Source organism: Acartia tonsa, chromosome 1 (assembly GCF_053477335.1).
Source record: "Acartia tonsa isolate MP-2025a chromosome 1, ASM5347733v1, whole genome shotgun sequence".
In the NCBI taxonomy this organism is placed as follows: Eukaryota; Metazoa; Arthropoda; class Copepoda; order Calanoida; family Acartiidae; genus Acartia; species Acartia tonsa.
The window spans coordinates 24,220,849-24,240,748 of NC_137260.1; the positions used below are offsets into that span (position 1 = coordinate 24,220,849).

Consider the following 19,900-nt stretch of genomic DNA (forward strand, 5'->3'; position numbering starts at 1 on the left):
ACAATTCAACAAGTACGTGCATTTAGTAAATTGCGAAACTCATGTCCCAAACCTTTTGTACGCCAGTATTTTGGGGAGATGAACAGCGTGGAAAAGACGGATGTTTTCCGTGGCATTTCTTCTAATTCAACCAGAAGTTTACCAAACAGGTGAATAGAATTTTCTTAGTTAGATCTACAAACATTTATAAGTTTTATAAGTTAACAAGTAGTTGAATTTTATGTTTTTAGAATATGTATAAATTAGCGCCTCCCCCGAGACATCTGTTTTTTTTTGTTGGGGGGGGGGGGGGCCGGGGGGGTGTTATGAGAAAACCAACACTTTCCTAATTTTAGTTTAAAAAGAAGCTAAATTGTAAAGGAAATTCATATCGGTTCAGCGAATAGCGAGATCCTGCGTTACAGATAGACATCCTTTTACTTTTATAATGTATTTAAAACCTTTAGTTCTTGCTGAAAAGATATTTTATATCACTAAATTTTACAATATTACAGAAGATCAAGAGAGATATCAAAGGATGAGGAAAAACTGAATTCTCTACCAAGAATTGGATCTGCCTCTACTACTGAAATTGATATCAATAGAGATAGTATAGATATATTAGTGGATAATTCTAACGTAGATACTGTTATCAAGGTTTATTTACTCACGGTTAAATAATTGATTTCAATAAAAGAAATATTTATTGCTCTGTTTTAAAAAACAAGCAAAATCCAGACTTAACTCGTAAAATGTAAAAATAGGCAAAACTATCATGAATTTAAGAATACTTGTTTAGCTTACCACGGTATACTCGAATATCAAATTTTTACTGTAAGTAAATGAACCATGAACAAGGATGAAACACGCGAGGAAAGCGTAGAACAGGACTCAATGATTTGTATTTCTGAAGATAATAACAAACAGGCACAGTTCAATTGAATCTATGGCATATTTAAAAATTAATTTCTGTAAAAAATGTATTTTGTTTTTGATCTTTAAGGTCGTGTTAAAAGCCTTTAAGTGATTCGTCTTTTAGTGTATAAATACTTTGTTTTAATATTTCTATCCAAAGATATTAAAATACTGAAGGTGGATATTATGGCAATTTGAATGTGGTATTACTAAAAAATAAACATGTCTTGTATTCGTAAGATAGACTTCAAATTTTGGATATAGGGGCAATTTTGTTGTACAATAGTTTGCCCATACACCAAAAAGGTGAGTTTTATACCTGAATATTTATGTGCAATAAATGTAATTGAACTTTAACAGGATGTAAATACAAGTATACACGAAACCTCGCTAGCATTATCATTATGCTCTGACATACTCAGAGAATCTTCTAGCACTCGCAGGGATAATTAGTCTACACAATAATTTAGGAATTAATATAAGGGATATGGATATGCCACCTAAAGCAAACTTATTTTGCAACGCCTACAAGGGTGCCTAACAACTCACTCTCCTCATCCCACCACAACCCATTTAAGTTATAACCCCTCCCCTCCAAAAAAAAATCTTGGACGTCCTTGTCAGTCACTTGTCAGTCAAAACTGTACTTTTTATTGTTTTTATATTAATAAAATTTTTGGGATAGCTGTTCTCAAATCTTTAACCAACTATGTGTAAATTTAAATCAGTTTGAATCATGTAAAGTTTTTCCTAAAATATGTAGACTAAGATTATTTGTACCAGGGATAGCACAACTAGCACAGACGAAGAAGATGAACTTATCAGAATTGAATTAGAAACTATTCTAGGCAAGCACATAGATATATAAATTAAAAATATCTGAAACAACAAATCTTATTAAACTGTACCTTTCATAGAAGCCTAGTATATGAATTTTAATGCTTGTAAAAAATATTGGAACAAAAAAATTTAAATTAAGACAAGTATCTTGATGCAAATGTTGTTTATATCCCATGAATCATTTTATTACAAAAATAATATGCAAAAATACCTGAAATTTCATTTAAATAAAATTATGAATATTTTTCTATGTACTTGAATCTAGGTAACACTGAAGCTTTTAATAATTATTTTACACCCAGCAAAAATGATAATGAAGCTACGAACAAAAATAATGAATGTCTTAATGATGCTATTACTGCCTCTGCAACACATCTAGCTGCTGCAAATGACAATAAATCTGCCAAAAATGCGACAGTCAACCCAACAGCTGATCCTGAAAAACTAATGACGTCACAGGACAAAGGAAATGCGCGCGAAAACAGGAACGCAAAATGTGCCAAAAATGTTGGGTATGCTAGTAACAGCTATTGTCTCGAGGACAATAATGCGATGTATCATAAACAAGAAATGAACATAAAAACTGACAGTTTTAGTGATATTATGGCTAATAATGATAATTCATCAAATAATTTTGTTCAATTTGAACACAACAACAAATTAGCAAACAATGAACAAAAAAGTTCACGTGTAAAAAGTGATTTTAAATTAGCAGAGGCGCCGACAAGAAACTTTACGGTGGAGAGTAGCGGGGACGTGTGCGAGAATATATCAATGGATAATGAGATCTTTAAAGAGGTTAAAACAAGAACAAGACACGCGCAAAGAACGGATTCATTGAATTCGGGTAATTTGAAATTTTTCTACAACTTTATTTTTTGTAGCTAAATATAATTTTTTTTAAACAGATAATTTTTCCTATGGAATTAAGATCCAAGTCATTATTGTTTAAATCATAACAAAATTGATTGAATTCTTAGATGCACACATGATCAAACATTTATATGTACAGATTTTACAAAATGAATTTGTATCTAATAAATATCTTTACTTTTATTCAGACATTAGAATTTAATAATTTAATAAATTTATAACTTTACTTTTATAAATTTTCTGGAATAGTGAAATAAATGATTAAATTTTGCCCATTTTTAAACAATTGTTAGAGCATTGCTTTCAAATTAATGCAGTAGGTGTTAGTTTGTGTGTAAGTATGTGTATATGTGTGTGTGTGTGTGTTTGTTCATTCCAGAGTTAAAATCTAGGTAAACGAGTTAAAAGTTGAATGTTGTACTTAACAAACAATTAGTAAATCCAAAAATCTAAAATGTCTTCCTTAAAGCAAACAAAGTGGTAGGTGAACATATTTGAGATATCTTAAAATATAGCTACATTTAAAGTATTTCCAGCTCATGAATAAACATGATCTTTTTCTTTGAGTTATCCCTTTAGTTTTCTTCTACTTAAAACGCAATAAAATTTATCGATTCGCTGATCATCAGAATAATTTTCATATTTCAATTAAAATTATACAAATGTACAGTATTTCTCAATCCATTTACTCGTGACTTTTCAGTGTATACTATATATTGCAGAAAGTCATATTTGCCACTCTTTCTTATTATTTCCCAATTCTCGTGTGCAGCAAAGCAACAGTTGAAATTTAAAGTGCATAACTATTACACAAATTTAGAACAGTTTTTGTCTCAACCTTTTCCTGGATTTTTTTTGACAAAAAATGCTAGGTTAGGGTGATAAAGAATCTGAAAAACAAATTAGATTTATTTGGCAAATTTTTAAAGTGATTATTTATGAAATTTTCCTTACATTTGCAGCATACTATTGAAAACTTCAACGCAGAAAACTAAATTACTTTCACTGACAAAGAAGTAAGAGTCATGCCGTTGTTTTATGTTTCATTAATTTTCAATTTTAATCAGGTTTACTCTAGTCTAAAAATTAGTTTTTCCTTTTCTATTATTTGTTATTTGGAATGTTGATGTCTGTTCGTGGATTTTTTTTGCTAATACTGACGTGATAATTGTTATTTTAGTAGAGGCTGATTACGCTACCATAGAGGACGTTGTTGACAACAGTGATATTACAGTGGATAATAGTGAGATAAATTACAATGATGATTACTGTAGCGCAGCAGCTCTTGATTGTGAAGGAAGGCGCAGTGTAAAAGAAAAGTCACGACCTTCTTCAATAGAATCAAATGATAGTGACTATTACAGGTGAATCAAATTTAATGACTAAAGTAAAGCCTAAAAATTCCTAAAAAAATGTAGATTTACGCCAATAATACATTAAGTTTAGCTGTCATTGACATATTTAGACTTTAGACACTATAGAATAGTCCACTTTATTTAAAACTTAGTTCATTAATATTTCTATGATTTTGCAAGATGTTATATTTTGTTCTTTTCTTTTTTCTTATGTCTCTAATGGGCGTATTTAAAAAATGTTTAACATCTAATTAATTTGAAAAATTTAGCTTTCTTAATTGAGATATTTCTTAAACTTGTATCCCTTGTTGGGTTTATCAAATCAGAATATATTAGAGTCAATACCATACAGAAGTATCCACCCTCTGACAAAATTAAGGAGGGTGGATACAACCGACTATACCCTCTAAAATATTTTTAAAAGTCCTACCCCCTTAAAAAAAAGAGGGTATGAAATTTTTATCCATTTTTTTCCAAATCAATCAGAATTTTTTTTATTTATCTTATTTTTAAATCTGTATGTCAGTCCAAATTAATAGCCTTAAATATACTAATGCCAACCTCCCCTGAAAAAAAAATATTCTGGTCTGGTTTACACTTTATTCAACGCATTGTATTATAGGCAGCTTTCCGCGTATTTTAAAATAAAAAATAAACAATATCAAAACCAGTTTTGTTAACCCCCAGGGGCAGAAGGTCTGGGCTAACAATACTGGTATTAATTTTATTTACTAAGTATATTTGCGATTACTTTTATTTAATAGATTTTTCCAATTTTTAACATTTACAAAAGGGCCTGCTTTATTGCTTCAAGATCCATGTCAGATCTATATAGGAAATAAATGTCTATAAACGAGCTCAAGTTTTCCAAGGAATAAATGTTTAAAACTCATAGTGCTCCAATAATCCATAATAAACTCTCATTGCCCAGAACAATAAAACCCAATATTTTACTTTATTAAGAATAAATTTATTTTTTTATTTCATCTCGCTATTAACATAATATTGAAGTATTTTATTACTTTTCTTAAAAAAGATAATTTAAATTCATATTAAAGTAAATTTAAGAAAACTTAGTTTTAAAATGAGTTGATTCTAGCGCCCCTCCCTAATGTGTCCAAATTTTGAAACAAAAATTTAATACATTTTAACCCTTTCCTGACGGTTATAAAAATTATATATTGGAAAATAAATTCCGTAATTTAAATTGCATTTTTGAAAGAATGAAAATGGCTTTATTATAAATACGTATTTGAACATTAAATTAAGAAATCAAAAGAAAATGGAAGAAAACGCTAAGGCAGAATGTTAATATGTTCAAATAGTATCAAAGGCTTTAATATAAAATAAATAACTAAAATCAGCCGGACAGAAATTCTAACGTAAGTAGTTGAACTTGAAGTAATCTTTATGTGTAAGTTAATATATTTATCTCTTTCTATTCTAAATGCATAAGAATATTTTAAACTAGCGGATGTGTACCTAGCATCCAGGGGCTCTCAATTAAAAGGGGCAGAAACAGGCTAGAAAAAATAGCTCAAAACCATCTGAAAATGAAATAGCCCAATACCATCATGGGACCTATTTAAAGCTTACCTAAAATAGAGAACCCAATTTCTTCAGTAGTTATTGAGATCTTAACCTTCATAAAAAAAGTGGAAAAACATATTTTTGCAGACAGACTGACGGGCCAATTGAGATGCAGAGTAGATGCTCATCACCCTGTAAAATTTTACCAGGAAAAAATTCATCTTTCTATCAATCAAATGACAATCAGAGCATTACCGATAGACTGACAGACCAGGTAAATTATATAATGGATGCTTATTTGTAAAGGAGAACCATATCGATTCTGCGTTTATAGAGATCTTTTAGTACAGACAGACAGACACACACTCCGAGATCCTTTTACTTTATTTTAAGGACTATAGGCTAGACTTCTATTTTCAATAGAAGAAAAGGCACATTTCCCTACAGAAATTGATGTCATCTGGAGGGTTACAGACAGACTAACCGACTAAATAAGGTAGAGAGTAGATATTCATCTATCAGGAAAATCTTCTCTAGAAAAATCAGTCGTGATCGTCTATCTAATTTAGAATTTGATAAATAAAATTTTTACATTTTAAATTAAATGCCTTGCAGGGTATTTCCGACAGGCTGATGGAATAAGTAAATCACATATTGGATGCTTAAAGGTATAGGGTATATTCTCAAAAATTAAATAGCAGATGGTGAATTATGTTTTACCCTCAGACGGACATTTCTAATTAAAGAGGGGCTTCGCGTAAAAAAATATTATATTTAATAAAAAAGCAAGGTCAGCCAAAGTGAGGATTAGGGTGCTTTCCCATATCGAGTGCATATCGAGCATTGAAAATACACTTCCATATTTTATAAATAAATTGTAAATTAGAAGGGATAGTTTTTTTTGCATAAGCCTAACTCCTGCAGGGGGCTCTAACCCACCAAGGTTTACCCTTGATGTGCCCTTACTCTTGATAAGATACTAATTATAGAACATATAGAATTTCTTAGAAATTTTAAAGCTAAACAAGGATGACATCATTTATAAGTCCTTAGTAAAGCTAATAAACATGGAAATCTTTACAATAGAATTTATAAAATATCTTTGTTAGTAGATGCATATCAAAGCATTTCAACAGACGGACGGACAAAGTAAGTTCATCAGTATGGGGATGTTTTTAATTCCAGCCTTAGATCTTTTATAACTGAAGAGAAATTCACGTTTACTTCTTTACGGTTTCTTTCAGACAGACAGACAGACATTTCAATTAGAGTACCAAGAAACATATGATAACATCCATAAACTTTGTGAAGTTCATAAAAATCTAATAAAATAGACGGACAATATTGTTAAAACATTCGATGTCAATAGAAATATATACAGTAAACTTAAAACATAAAATACCATAAAATCGGATCTACTGCAGTTCATGGTAAAATATTGCTGGTAACGAGTGCTTCCTGTTTCCTGGCAATGTTAGAAGATTCCTGGATCTAGCATAACAAGAAATAATGCTGGAGCTACCAATGTTTAACTTTCCTGGTTGCCAGCAATTTATGCATATTCCTGGTCACTGCCATTTTTGAAATATTCCTGTTAAAAAGCAATATTTCCCTTTTAATTCACATTTCCCTTTTATTACACTTACCCCACAATTAGAGGTTGATAAGATTCACAAAACTCAAAAGTGGCTATTTTGGCATGTTTGTCTGATGTGGGGGGAGGGGGGGGGGGGGTAGTGGTGTTTCTCTGTAGTAATTGAGGGAGCTAGGAAAAGGTATAAATATTGCTCCGCTCTGCAACAATTTACAGTAAATTAAAAACCTTAAACTGATCAAATGTAAATAATGAATTAGAGAAAAGGGAGGGGGGGGGGGGACTGAGACAAATATCATAAAAATTCCTTATTTCTGATTTTATCAACAGTTATTAATACAACGTTTATGAAGGTGTAAAAAGTAACAATATAAAAGTAGTCAGGAAAAACTTTAAGGTCAATAGGTCCTGGGAAGGTTTTAACTATTTGGTTTATTTGAGGGTATCATCCACAATCCTCTTAAGATAAACCGCCACTAGAAAAAAATATTAAAATTGTTTGGTTCATCGGTTAGCAAGATCCCTCTGTGTACAAAGACAGTCAAACACGCACAAAAATGTGATACTTATAAATAAGTATGAAACTCATTATGTAATTGTAACTTACTTTTCCTAAATATTTTACTTTAAATTAAAATCCTTCGCTACTTTATATTGTAGATTGTAGCGGTTGCGCCCTTAGCATCATGAGGCTCCGTTTTGAAATTGATAGAACCTTGAGAAGCTTCTCTAAAATGAAAAACTCAATCGAATCAGTGGTTAGTGAGATCTTAATTGAGAAACAAAAAAATATTACTATATTGTCAACCTTGCTTGCTTGAGTTTACAAAGAATCAAAAGGAAGGAAGATAATTAGAATTTAAAACACCCAAAAGTATTTCAGAGATTCAGTTCATAAATTTTAAATTTAAAAATGGGTAACCAATTAGCTTTTTTGTCAAGAGGTTTCTTTATCTTAACTCGAATACCCAACAATTAGAACCCCGCATTTTATAAGACGAAATAAAGATGCCATTCAAATTTTGGCGCAAAAGTGTTAAACTTTCCCCTAAAGTTTATACAGCCTTAAATGAGGAGGGGATGGCGTTAATTGAATTTAAAAGCTCTCGCGCTTTAGCTGTCTGTACAGTATTGAGTGGGATGGGTTGTAAGGTATAGTTACTAAATTTTGGCGCCAATTTAATCATATGCGTGTAAAGGTTTATTAATTTACATTTGACTCCAAAAAAAAGAGAGGGAATAGAATAATTTGAAATAAAAATCTCCCGCCATAATCTTACTTACATGTTTTCATGGTCTGTACGTCACAGTTACGCCACTCTTTTTGTTGATTTATGCTAGAATTGTTGGCGTTATCCTCTTAGAATTTTTTTTCAATTTTGATCCTCCCCCCCCCCAAAAAAAACCACAATGAAACCTGGCCGCGGCACTTTTTTATAATTAGGTTAGTTTAGGTTATAAGGGCTAGTATTAAGTTTTGGCATTCTATAGGCGTTTAAGTTCGTTGGTTTTATTGTTTGATTTCAGAGCCTCACTTAGAAATAAATTGATTTATTAATACGATTAAAATTACGAATTTGTCTCCCCCACTTTTCAATATATTATAAAAATAAAAAGGAGCGCCTAAATTTTGGCGCGAAAGTGGATATTAAGATAGAAACAGTTAAATATATAGGTAAAGATCCAACTCTCCTATATCCTTTCCCCACCTCTATTAATAAAATAATTGAAGCAACTTTCCCTTATTAATCATTGCTGTTTACCCCCTAAGAAAATGTGATAAGGGGTATGGGGTAAAAACTCCTGTAAGCCAGTAATCTTCTCTCATTGCTGGTAACCTGGAAAATTTGCAGATTGCCAGCTAACAGGAACCTAGGATTTAGGGGAATTTGCGTGCTGCTGGATCCAGGAATCTTGTAATATTGCCAGGAACCAGGAAGCATTCGTTACCAGCAATATTTTACCATGAACTGCAGTAGATCCATAAAATCTAATTACTAAAACTTTAGCATAATGGACGGACTGACTGACAAAGTTAATTAAATATATATGATGCTTTTTAGTCAGCGAAATCCTCACAGACAAATTTGCTTTTCATTTTTAATTTTAAGTAAATCATAATTCTGATTTTATACCAGACAGACATACAAAGTTCAAGTAAGATTTTCTGCTAAAATATTTTTTAGTAGAGAAGCTACTCTATAATTTATAATATAATAATTTTTCCTAATAACTCGGACCCTAAGGCGCCGCTTCGTCATATCTTAAATATTGCATTAGCCTTCTACCTTTCCAGTACGGATATTTAATATTCTCAAGAGCATTACAGGCCAGCGAACAACGTGAGCTGTAGGCTAGTGTTTTAATATTAGTGAAAAATTATCTGTAAAATGGCTGAGAACCGGTTCAAATCCAGCGGATATTTTCTAAGCCATACTGGAATATAAGAAATAAGTTGAAAATCTAAAAGTAGCCAATAATTATTAGTTTATTATATTATACAAAATCCAAAAATATTATAGTTTATTTCATGTTATTTGTAATTATACTGAAATAAATTAGGCTAATTGTCTAAACTTAACTACAAAGAATAGGTGATGTAACTCGCTATGATTAAATAAAAATGATTTGTAAAATGATGCATTTAGTAATATTTAATCTGTTTTAATCCACTCAGTGACAAAATAATCAGATTATCAAAGGATTAGATTTAAAATTTATTATCTAAAATAAATATATTTTATATTATAAATAAGTTTAAAATAAGTATATTTTAGATTGATATATCCAGTAGTGTGTAGGAAAAGTATTTAAGGGGGCGTTAACCCCCCCCCCCCCCTTCCTGTAAAAAAATAGGGGTGGTGCAAAGCTACCATTAAGCTGAAAAATTTTTAGGTTTACTTCAAAATATTATTTTTTTAATTTGAGCCAAAATTAAAAATAGCGTCCAAGATTTATATTATATCAAGTGACCTTTTTCTTCTGTAGAAATAGTAAGAAATGAATTAATTCTAAAAATAAAATTAAAGTTGAGGAAAACAGTTTTTTCTCTCATTAGATTTAACTTTTGAACTTGCATCATTCTATAAAAAAATATATCATTATTTGAGGATCTGTTTTCTAAACAGGGATTAATGGAAAGTTTTATGCTATGATTGAAGATAATTTCACATAATTGATTTACATGAGCAATTTTAATCTACATAGTTTATTGTCTGTCTCCCCTTAAAATTCTCTTTTTGTTTTTATTGACATCTGAAATATTGTCATTCTATTACTGCTCTTCTTAAGGACATACTCATCCATGTTTACAGAAAAACATGAATAAAACATCAATTATTGGCGAAGCTCATAAATATAAAATAGTAATTTTCTGTGTAAATTTTCAATATCTTTTTATAATAATTCAGCTGTTTTTCATAAATAGTGGCGTAGCCATAGATGTCCAAGGGTGGGCATGGTGGGTTATATACCCCCCTCAAACTTTTGAACCCCCTTAGTTTATCCCCCATAAAAAAAGCTTGGATGTTCCTGGGCTGAGCATATCAAATTTCACCAAAATCGATATTGACGGATAGAATAAGTTATCTAGTAGCTTTACTTTTATTATGATTAATGTAAATTAGGGGGGAGGGTGTGGAATAATCTCTTAACTTGTAAAATAATATATTATTTTCCTTTAAATCATTTCATTAAAACATTAAATTTTGGAGCTGATTTTGTGTTTGTATTACAGTGTGAATTTTATTCACGCACATAACTAAGAAAAGATGCCTCTAATGTCTAAATTCCTTAGCTAATACAACTATAATCAGGGAAGCAGGGTACTTATTATTCTGAAATATAACAAATCTGATACAAATTGAAGCATTCTAAGCAATCATAGTGTTTTAATGCCATAGCAAAAGCAACAACAATTTCAATCAATAGAATAGTTGTTAGAAATGCATTTCACAAATAAAAATAAATAGTTATGAAATAAATTAGGTTAGAATTAATTTGTGAAAGCTTTTAGGTTAAATAAATTTATTTAATTTTCTTTAAATTCAATATTATAATTTAATGAAATGCCTAATACTTTTTATCTCTGTCCATTCAAATCTATGTAAGATTCTGAATGTATGCAAACGTAGGTAACTTAACCTTTAATATTCATTCCACTGATTTATACAGCTTGTACATCAAAATAAACATTTACAATAGTCTACACGAATACTAATGTAAGTAAAAGGTCGTCCCAAGTTTTAAACCCTTTAAGATTGTACAAATGATAATAATGTACCAATAACTATATTTATTTTTAAAAAAAGTTCAGTTAACTGATTTTATTAGTATTTGGATTTTATTATTTCACAAAGTTTTCAAGCATTAAGGGAAAATTCAACTTTTCAATTATATAAACTAAAATAGCAGTTTATGCGAAAAAAGGTAAAAAACATCCTGACGATTATATGCTAAAGCCCTCATGTAAAATACATGTTGTATGTGTACATATTTCTAATTCATGCCTGGGCGATCTATAACATAGGTAATTTATATTAGGGACAATTTTACTTTTAACATTTCAATTTAGGAATGCATTTAACTCTAAATAGCATCTTAGTGTATTTTTATCCTTTTAACTTTAGCAAAACATTTGATGTCAACGGAATATTAAAATTGAGTTAATGATTTGGAGGAAAATTGATGTTTGACCTTAATATATCCTCTACAAACAGTTCTCTTATGACGTGTCAACTTGATATCAGAGATATATTTTTGGTTGCTATATGGCCTCTAAACATATAATTCCAAATCAATGTTAATAGTTGATTGACCCCTCTTGCCTACAAAAATTGCGTTTTAATAACATATTTTGTCAGTAAACGCTAGGGGGGGGGGGGATTACCTCCAAATGTCCCCTTAGGTTCGCATAATTATATAAATATATTTCTAGGGAGCTACGAGATCGAAACAGTCGAGTACGACGAAATTCTATCCCAGAAAGAGAAATCGACACCGAAGATACAGAAAATGCGCAACTTCAGGTTATTTAACCATTTGCAGAAGCGAAGCCTCTCTACAAGTGTTAGATGTCTATCTTAAATGCAATTTTTACATAATTAATCACATCTTGATGAGAAAAAGAAAAGAGAGAGAAATAGATGATAATCAGAAAAATAAAATGCAAGAAAATAAGAGAAGAGGGAGAAAATAAAAAAATAATTATAGTTTTCAGTGTTACACTTAACATCGTGCATTTTGTGTACCTATGTCACAGACATAAGAGTTAAAATTTCTGTCTGAAAATGACATTACACAAAATAAATAGAACACTTTGCAAAAGTTAATAGTTCAAATTGCATATTTATTATTTGTTTACCATTCTAAACTTTACATGTAGGACTAGATTTAAAGACTTAAATTCAATTCTGTCTGCAATAATTCTTTAAAACAAGGATGACAACATCCATAAGTAACAGAACAAAATCAATTATGAAATAGACAAACGGACAGAATAAGTTATAGAGCAAATTAACTTTTATCATATATAAGATATATTCAAATAAATATGCAAAAACTTAAAATCATAAAACCTTAAAAAATTAACCCTTACAGATCGGGCCCCAATTCCCACCCTATAAGATCGGGGGGGGGGGGGAGGGGGAAGGGCTCTAAGAGCCCCCCCCCCTCTATCTCGGCTCCTGTTACAGATAAAGACGTAAATTTTTTTCTGGTGGTGCATGTGTATTTTCATAGACAATTAATTTTTCTAGTCATAGCGGTCAGGCCGGTCCTTAGCCGTTTTTAGCGGCCAGCCGCTAAATTTTAAAACAGCTGTAGAGCGGCCGATTTTGCAGCTAGGATTACCAAATTTTAGGACGAACTTTTATTTTTCATAACAAAAAAATTACTTTTTCTGATCATCGCCGAAAAACGGCAAATAACGGAAACTGCCAAACGGCGGTTGGCGGCGCCAATTAATATTTTTATCTGTTTTTTGTTGCTCAAGGATTTACCAAAAACATATAGGTCTCTAGCTGTAATAGAAGCCACGATATTCATGATATATGTCTGTAGTAAAAGCCGGACAAAAATCGGTCATAAAGTCGGTCAGGGAGCGGTAAAACGGTCATAACACCACTTTTCTCAGAAGGTCATTAATATCTAAGTATTCACCCAAAAATTTTTAGGTTTCTACCTTTTACACAAAAGTCATAATGTAGAAATTAAGATTTATTTAGAATTTTTTCTAATTTTGGTGCTACCCAACCGACTTTGACCGGACACCACGACCGACACAGACCAGATGTCCTAATAAAATCAACTCTTGCCGACGTATAATTTTTAAACTTAAAAAGTCATGAAGTCACAGCTCTCCATCTTACCTACAAAAAAATGAGATTGAAAAAACTAGAGGGGGGATCTGTAAGGGTTAAGTTTTATATCTGAAGGTTTAAAAAAAACAGCTAAAAGCTGCGTAAAAGCAGTCAGACTACCATAGATTTTTCACACCTAATTATGGTGCATAAAGAAGGGAATATTGGCAAAAAGTTTCAGCCGTGTATCTTTTGTAAGAGCAGAGAAAATCTGTTGTAAAAAGTAAAAGCGGTTTAAAAGCAGCCGACTGCTATGGATGTTTTATACTTAATTATTTTTAGTACTGGGAATGTTGACAAGAAGTTTTAGCCTTCTATCTTTTATAGGAGCTGAGAAAATCACGTTTCCCCAAAAACGTTTCAGACTGACATACGGATAGACAGACATTTCAAATTATAGAGTAGCTTCGCTACTTAAAAAGAAGTTAAATTATCACGTTGAAGAACCATTCGAAATTTTAACACAAGCCATCGTTTAACTGTAATCACATCCAAATAGAATAAGACACGCATACTTTGTTTACTTATTGCTTTTATGCTATTGTGATACACTTGCAATTGTAAATATATGCGGAAGTGAATACCCACAGGTTCAAACATACTCTTTTTATAACAAGATTTATTGATATATGTCTTTAAAATGCATTTAACTAAACAAACACAAAACTTTTTTTCTTGCAAGCATTTAGATAATGTAAACATATTTATAAAAACAGTGATCGAAAATTTCTTTAAACTTTGTGGTTGAATAAAAAACGGCAGTGACTTTGGCAAGTTTTATGCCATTTTTATGTGGTAGAGGGTAAAATGCGGCCACTTGTTTGATAAGATTACTTAAAGGGCGGAATATATTAAGTACAGGAATAGAAATACTTCTGATTTAAAACATTATATTATTTATAAATATATTGATAAAATATGTTTTTACTTTTTTAATACTTTTACCAATCCTACTTTTGCTTGACCACTTCGCATTTTGTTCTTTAATCACGTGAAGATTTTGGCTAGAAGGAAATGTATAAACAAAGATGTAAACTAAAATACTTTCTTTTTATAATTAACGCAACCTTACATCAAAATACTGTTTTGAATTGTAAAAAGCTTAAGTTTCTTCATCTAGATCTTTCGCCTTTAATCGTTCTTTTCTCTTTTTAGTTGTAATAAAATTTATATATTTAAAAAAAGATTCCATACTTAATCAAACTGCTTGGTGATGATATTTTTTGGTAGTTAATTAAGTTTTTCTACTTATTTTTTCAACTATTAAATTATTACATAAAGGGATTACTAGCATCCTTTTAATTTAATGATGATATTTAGTAATGGATGGATAGATGAATATAATATTGAATATTCTAACTATAAAAAACTTAAAATTGTTCTTTGAGTAGCCTGAAAACTTCAAAAGGTCGTGCTGGAAAGAAGGACCTTTGGGGGACATTTGCCTTTTTTTCTAGGGTCAAATCCATGAATGTTAATGTGCTAATTAAAAATATAACTCTTCAATAATTATAGGTAACCCTGAGAAAAATTTCGACTGGGAAGAAACCCGAGCTAAACAAGGCAACCCCTGAAAAAACTCCGGGACGCGAACCCAGCGGGGAGCCGAGCAGTGAACCTACCCCCTACATTTCTCCAGTCATTAGTGACGTAGATTCGGAGGATGACCAAGGGGATACTCCAGAAAAAGAAGAAGATATAGAAGGAAATTTTCATTATTCTTAATTTTGAAATACATGCATTAACATTTCTATCAATTATTTATATGGTATAAATAATAGTATATAGAAAGATTGACATCACTACTTTTTTCATTTTTTTTCTGAAAAAGTCAGTAGAATCAGCTAATCTCTTGTCAATCAGCATTGTCCAATTACTTTATAAAAATTGTTTGAAGAACTACTGTGCTGTTTAGGTGTGGACCCTTATTAATTGGTTGTATCCAGCCCCTTTAATTTTTCAATGGGTGAATACAACATACACCCCCATTCTGCAAGCTTCTGTTTGGAGCCCAAACACCACGTTGTTTTCCTGGACCTTATTTAATCTAAAGTATATGAAAATTTATTAACAGAAGAGGAGGAGATAAAATCACTGCTTGAAGACATAGAAAACGATCTATTTGTAAAATTGGAAGAGGATAATTGTTCTGTAACTGGACAAGAGGACAAGAATATGACTGCAGATAACAAGGATGTTAACAATGGTAGCAGGCGCAGCTTATTCAGGTACATCGTGATAATTTTAAATTTATTATGGCTATATAAAAAGACTAGGGTATCGGGCAACAAGGATGTTAATACTGATAGTTAGAAGCTGATTGAGGTAAGAGAAAAAGCGTATGACAATATGTTCATAATTGAAATTAATTCACAGCTGAAATAAAATGAGAGAGAAAGAATTTGATATGACAAGAAAGAAATATAAAATATCGGTTAAGTACATATGGCCTAATAGCAATCCTTAGAACAAAAGCAATTCTTTTATTCTCCTTTAGGGTTGGACGAATGCGTCTGCGAGGAGGAAAGAAATCTCCATCCGCGTCTGAACAGCTCCGTCGCAGCCGAAGTTGGCAGGTAATACAATTATTTTCATATTTTTAACCAGTCTATTGGAATAATGCGGCATTTTACACATTTTTATATAAATATAAGCAACGCAGAATTCAAAACGAAAAGAGTAAAGATTGAATAGTTTTCTCCATATTAACCATCTATTGTCCCTGATTACAAAGTTTTTATCTTATTTAGAAAAAATATCAATTTGTAACAACAATGTTAACTAACTTATTCACGGCTATACCTAATTTTAAACGTGTATTTTCTAAATGTACTATTGTTTCTAATTTGTATAGGGACTGAGTTCTGGTCTTCGGTATGAGAGTGTGACGGAAGCCCAAGCTGGTCTCTCCCTACCTCCTGCACATACTCCAACAAAAGATAGATCTTCCCCCAGGTATACTAAGTTCTTATTTGGTAAGCAACTATACAAGTTAGCTGTGCTAGTATGTTTCTAGTTGTCATTTATTATGTAACATCTGCAAAATTACATTTTTATACAAAAAATATTTCTTTTAGGTCCATTATTTTTTTTAAACTAGCGGCTACGCCCCTAGAAGCCTCTAGGGGCACTGGTAGGAGGGTTAAAAGTCGACCTCATCCCATTTTAAATTTGAGTTTCAAAAGAGTTAAAAATATCTTTTTTGGGGGAAGGGGGTAAAGAAACCCTCTTCAAAAATAGTTTGAAACCTTCCCAGGACCTATAAGAAGCTTCACTGTAAAGGAGAACAATTTCGGTTCAGCGGTTAGCGAGATCCTTCGAGACAGACAAAAAACGTTTACTACTTTATATAATAGGATAGCTAAGTTGCTTTACAAGTCATGTGAGTAAGTCGGTTAATTCTATTTGCTTGGCTACAGTTAATTAACAAAAGAGTTTGAAAGAGAAGGAAGTATAATTGAATTAAAACTGCGATTGGGTATGTCCGCTATTATGTTTAAAAAATAATAATTTCAGGTTTATTTTTCTCTACCATGCATTGTAGCATTAAAAAGTTTGTCGTCGGGGAGGTGACAGGTTCGAATCTCGGCTTAACAAATAAATAAAGACGTTAATAATGGTTCCTATTGCTACTATGTCAGTTGCGCGACATTAATAGTTAGAGTAGGGAGAATGCATTAAACAGATTTAAATATTTTAAAATAACTAAATACACAAAATCCATGATATACTATGAATATCAAGATATACTGAAAAATATTAACCTAGATTAGTCATTAGTACAATCAGGAAAAAGGGTATTGGTAGTTGATACTACAAATATATTTATGAAATAAAATAAATTTATAAAAGCATTATTTTAATTGGATCATTAAACAATTGTTCCTCTCCTTTCTCATCAGCAAGAAATTTAATTTAATTTCTAACAGTAGTATTTTTTTCTTTTTTGAAAACAATTGCAGGATGATGTACAATTTGATTATTTTGACTCTGGCGGAAAAGATAGAGGCAGTTTTATTATTTTGACTGCCAAAATCCAAAATGCCACAAGCCTGCATTTAAAATTTAAAAACCCCTTTATTCCTGGGCTCTTAGTTAGTTTATAGGGAAAGGTTAATAATCCAATTAAACGAATTTGTTCTCCTAAATTATCTAAATACTTAATCCTAGCAAAAACAGATAATCTATGCAAAACATATCAGGCTAAAGGAGATGGAGAGAGAGAGAGAGAGAGAGAGAGAGAGAGAGAGAGAGAGAGAGAGAGAGAGAGAGAGAAAGAAAGAGAGAGAGAGAGAGCGAGAGAGAGAGAGAAAGAGAGATAAAGAGAGAGAGAAATAGAGAGAGAAAAGAGAGAGAAAGAGAGGGAGAGAGGCGAAGAGAGAGAAACAAAAGAGAGAGAGAGAGAAAGAAGGATAGTGATAGAGAAAGGAGAGAGGAAGAAAGAAAGACAGATATAAGGAAAGAAAGAAAGAGTGGGCAAAAAATCATATCAATTAAGAAGGGATAGGCAAAATCAAAAACAGGAAAACTTTTAGCATATAAAAGACAAAAAAGGCAGATTTAAAGAACGAAGAAAGGATAGATATAGATAAATATTAAAATGAAAAATAAAAAGTGAGGGTGAAATATAGAGCGGTCACTAAATAAGAGTTTAAATTAGGGGAAAAAGAGAAAGTTATTTGCAAGCAAGAAATAGAAACAAAACCTAAGGAATGTGCTTCAATGCGGGATATTTATTCTTAAGGAAAACTATTTTTTTAAAGTTTTTTTTCCTGTTTTGCTCCAAGTCTAGTTCATTTTCACTGGTTTTGAATTATCATGAAAACAATGTATGTATCTTACGATATTGGAATAGTCTCTTTTTGTTGTCTCCAAGAGCCGAAGGCCTTGGCCCATACCTATTTATTTTTTTATTTTTAAATTCACAAAAACTGCCTATAAGCGATAAATGTGCTTTTAGATGATGATAACCATAATTTTTAATTGAGATGAACTATCCCTCTTTGAAAGTGTTTATTTTATGTCCTATTCCCTCAACAAAATTTTATCCCTTCTAACATTTTTATGTCTCTTCTTTCAGGGATAGGGAATACTATTATAAAAACAAATACTTGAACAAAAAAGCAAAATTAGTGAAAAATCATGCATAGTACGTATTACAGTAAAATTTTCACGAATATTAAAACAAAAATTGCAACATTAATACCATTTTTTTTTTGACCGGATCTTCGGCCCTATAGCGCTAACAAAACTGGTTTTAATCTTAGGGTTTTTCATTTTAATATCCGCGGAAAGCTGATTATTATACGATGGATAAACAACTATTAATTATTTTTGTTGTTGATGATCATATACACATCTATTTTTTCAGAATTTTAATCTATTTCTCCACTTTATTTTTTACAATTTTACGTCTGATTCCTGTAATTTCACGTTTTATATCCATTTCTCTTATTTAAGAAAGTCATATAAAAAACATCATAATTTAAGAATTTTAACCAACATTTTTATAATGAAGTTTATTTTATAAAGGCAATGTTTCTAATACTTGTTTAATTGTTGGTTAATTGAACATCTAAGTTAAAAGTCAATTTGTTAGTACAAAATAAATATAAAACTTTTTAACCCCTTATATTGATATGTTTTGATTTTTGCCTCAAATTACTGGGCTTGAACAAATTTACCTTTTTTGAATTAAATGATTTTTTTTATAGATTTAGCTTAAATTAAGATTCCAAGAATTCCTAATTTGTAAAATAGTCCAAGAGTTTTTTTTAGCGTAGGTATTGTTTTCACTTTCTTCTATAGAACAGAATGCATAAATATTTTATGTATACTCAGTAATTTGTAATAAAAAATAGAATAAGGAAAAGAATTATCATTATCCTGTTCAATTTAATTTGGACCCTAAAATATCCTTCTCTTTGTTAACTTTACCTGATATGTACCCCGACATTACCAAGTAAAACCTTAAAGCATTGTATCGACTTTAAGATTCAATGTTTTTATTTGTCGAAATATATCCATTAAATGTCTCATTTTAAGCATAGTGATTGCATTAAAAAAACATGTTAATTAATACATGATGCAATGTTTAGAAAAGCTGCATTTAATTCTTATAGGATACTTAGTCTTAAAAACAAAAACAGAAAACAAATTTATTAGATTTTTTTGCATCTGCTGCTTCTATGTCAGAAAATTGACAGTGTGTAGCCCATAGTAAACATTCCAATAAAGTTGATAATTCAGGACAAAAGGTTTTAAAATCAAAGGATTGGTTGCCTTGTCTTTACTTCCCAAACAAGCTATAGCTACATATTTCTCTCATTATAACTTATTTACATTTTTACAATTACCTCATATGGGCGAGGCTGTAATCAATGACACTAATGTCAGGTCTACCAAACAAGTATAACTTAGTGGAACCAATATCTTCTTTTCTTTCATAACTCCCA

General features: G+C 30.9%; 1 protein-coding gene across 1 annotated transcript in view; it reads left to right on the plus strand.

The window, feature by feature from the left end:
* Nucleotides 1–19,900, plus strand: part of LOC145315382 (uncharacterized) — a 47,035-nt gene continuing 27,135 nt past the window's right edge. Inside the window, exons 1-12 of the mRNA XM_080155369.1 lie at nucleotides 1–149; nucleotides 495–636; nucleotides 838–906; nucleotides 1,255–1,334; nucleotides 1,675–1,742; nucleotides 2,000–2,581; nucleotides 3,788–3,971; nucleotides 12,023–12,113; nucleotides 14,961–15,148; nucleotides 15,518–15,673; nucleotides 15,943–16,021; nucleotides 16,300–16,400. Coding sequence (XP_080011495.1) covers nucleotides 79–149; nucleotides 495–636; nucleotides 838–906; nucleotides 1,255–1,334; nucleotides 1,675–1,742; nucleotides 2,000–2,581; nucleotides 3,788–3,971; nucleotides 12,023–12,113; nucleotides 14,961–15,148; nucleotides 15,518–15,673; nucleotides 15,943–16,021; nucleotides 16,300–16,400 — 1,811 coding nt within the window. The 5' untranslated portion in view covers nucleotides 1–78. The remainder of the gene's footprint in view (nucleotides 150–494; nucleotides 637–837; nucleotides 907–1,254; nucleotides 1,335–1,674; nucleotides 1,743–1,999; nucleotides 2,582–3,787; nucleotides 3,972–12,022; nucleotides 12,114–14,960; nucleotides 15,149–15,517; nucleotides 15,674–15,942; nucleotides 16,022–16,299; nucleotides 16,401–19,900) is intronic.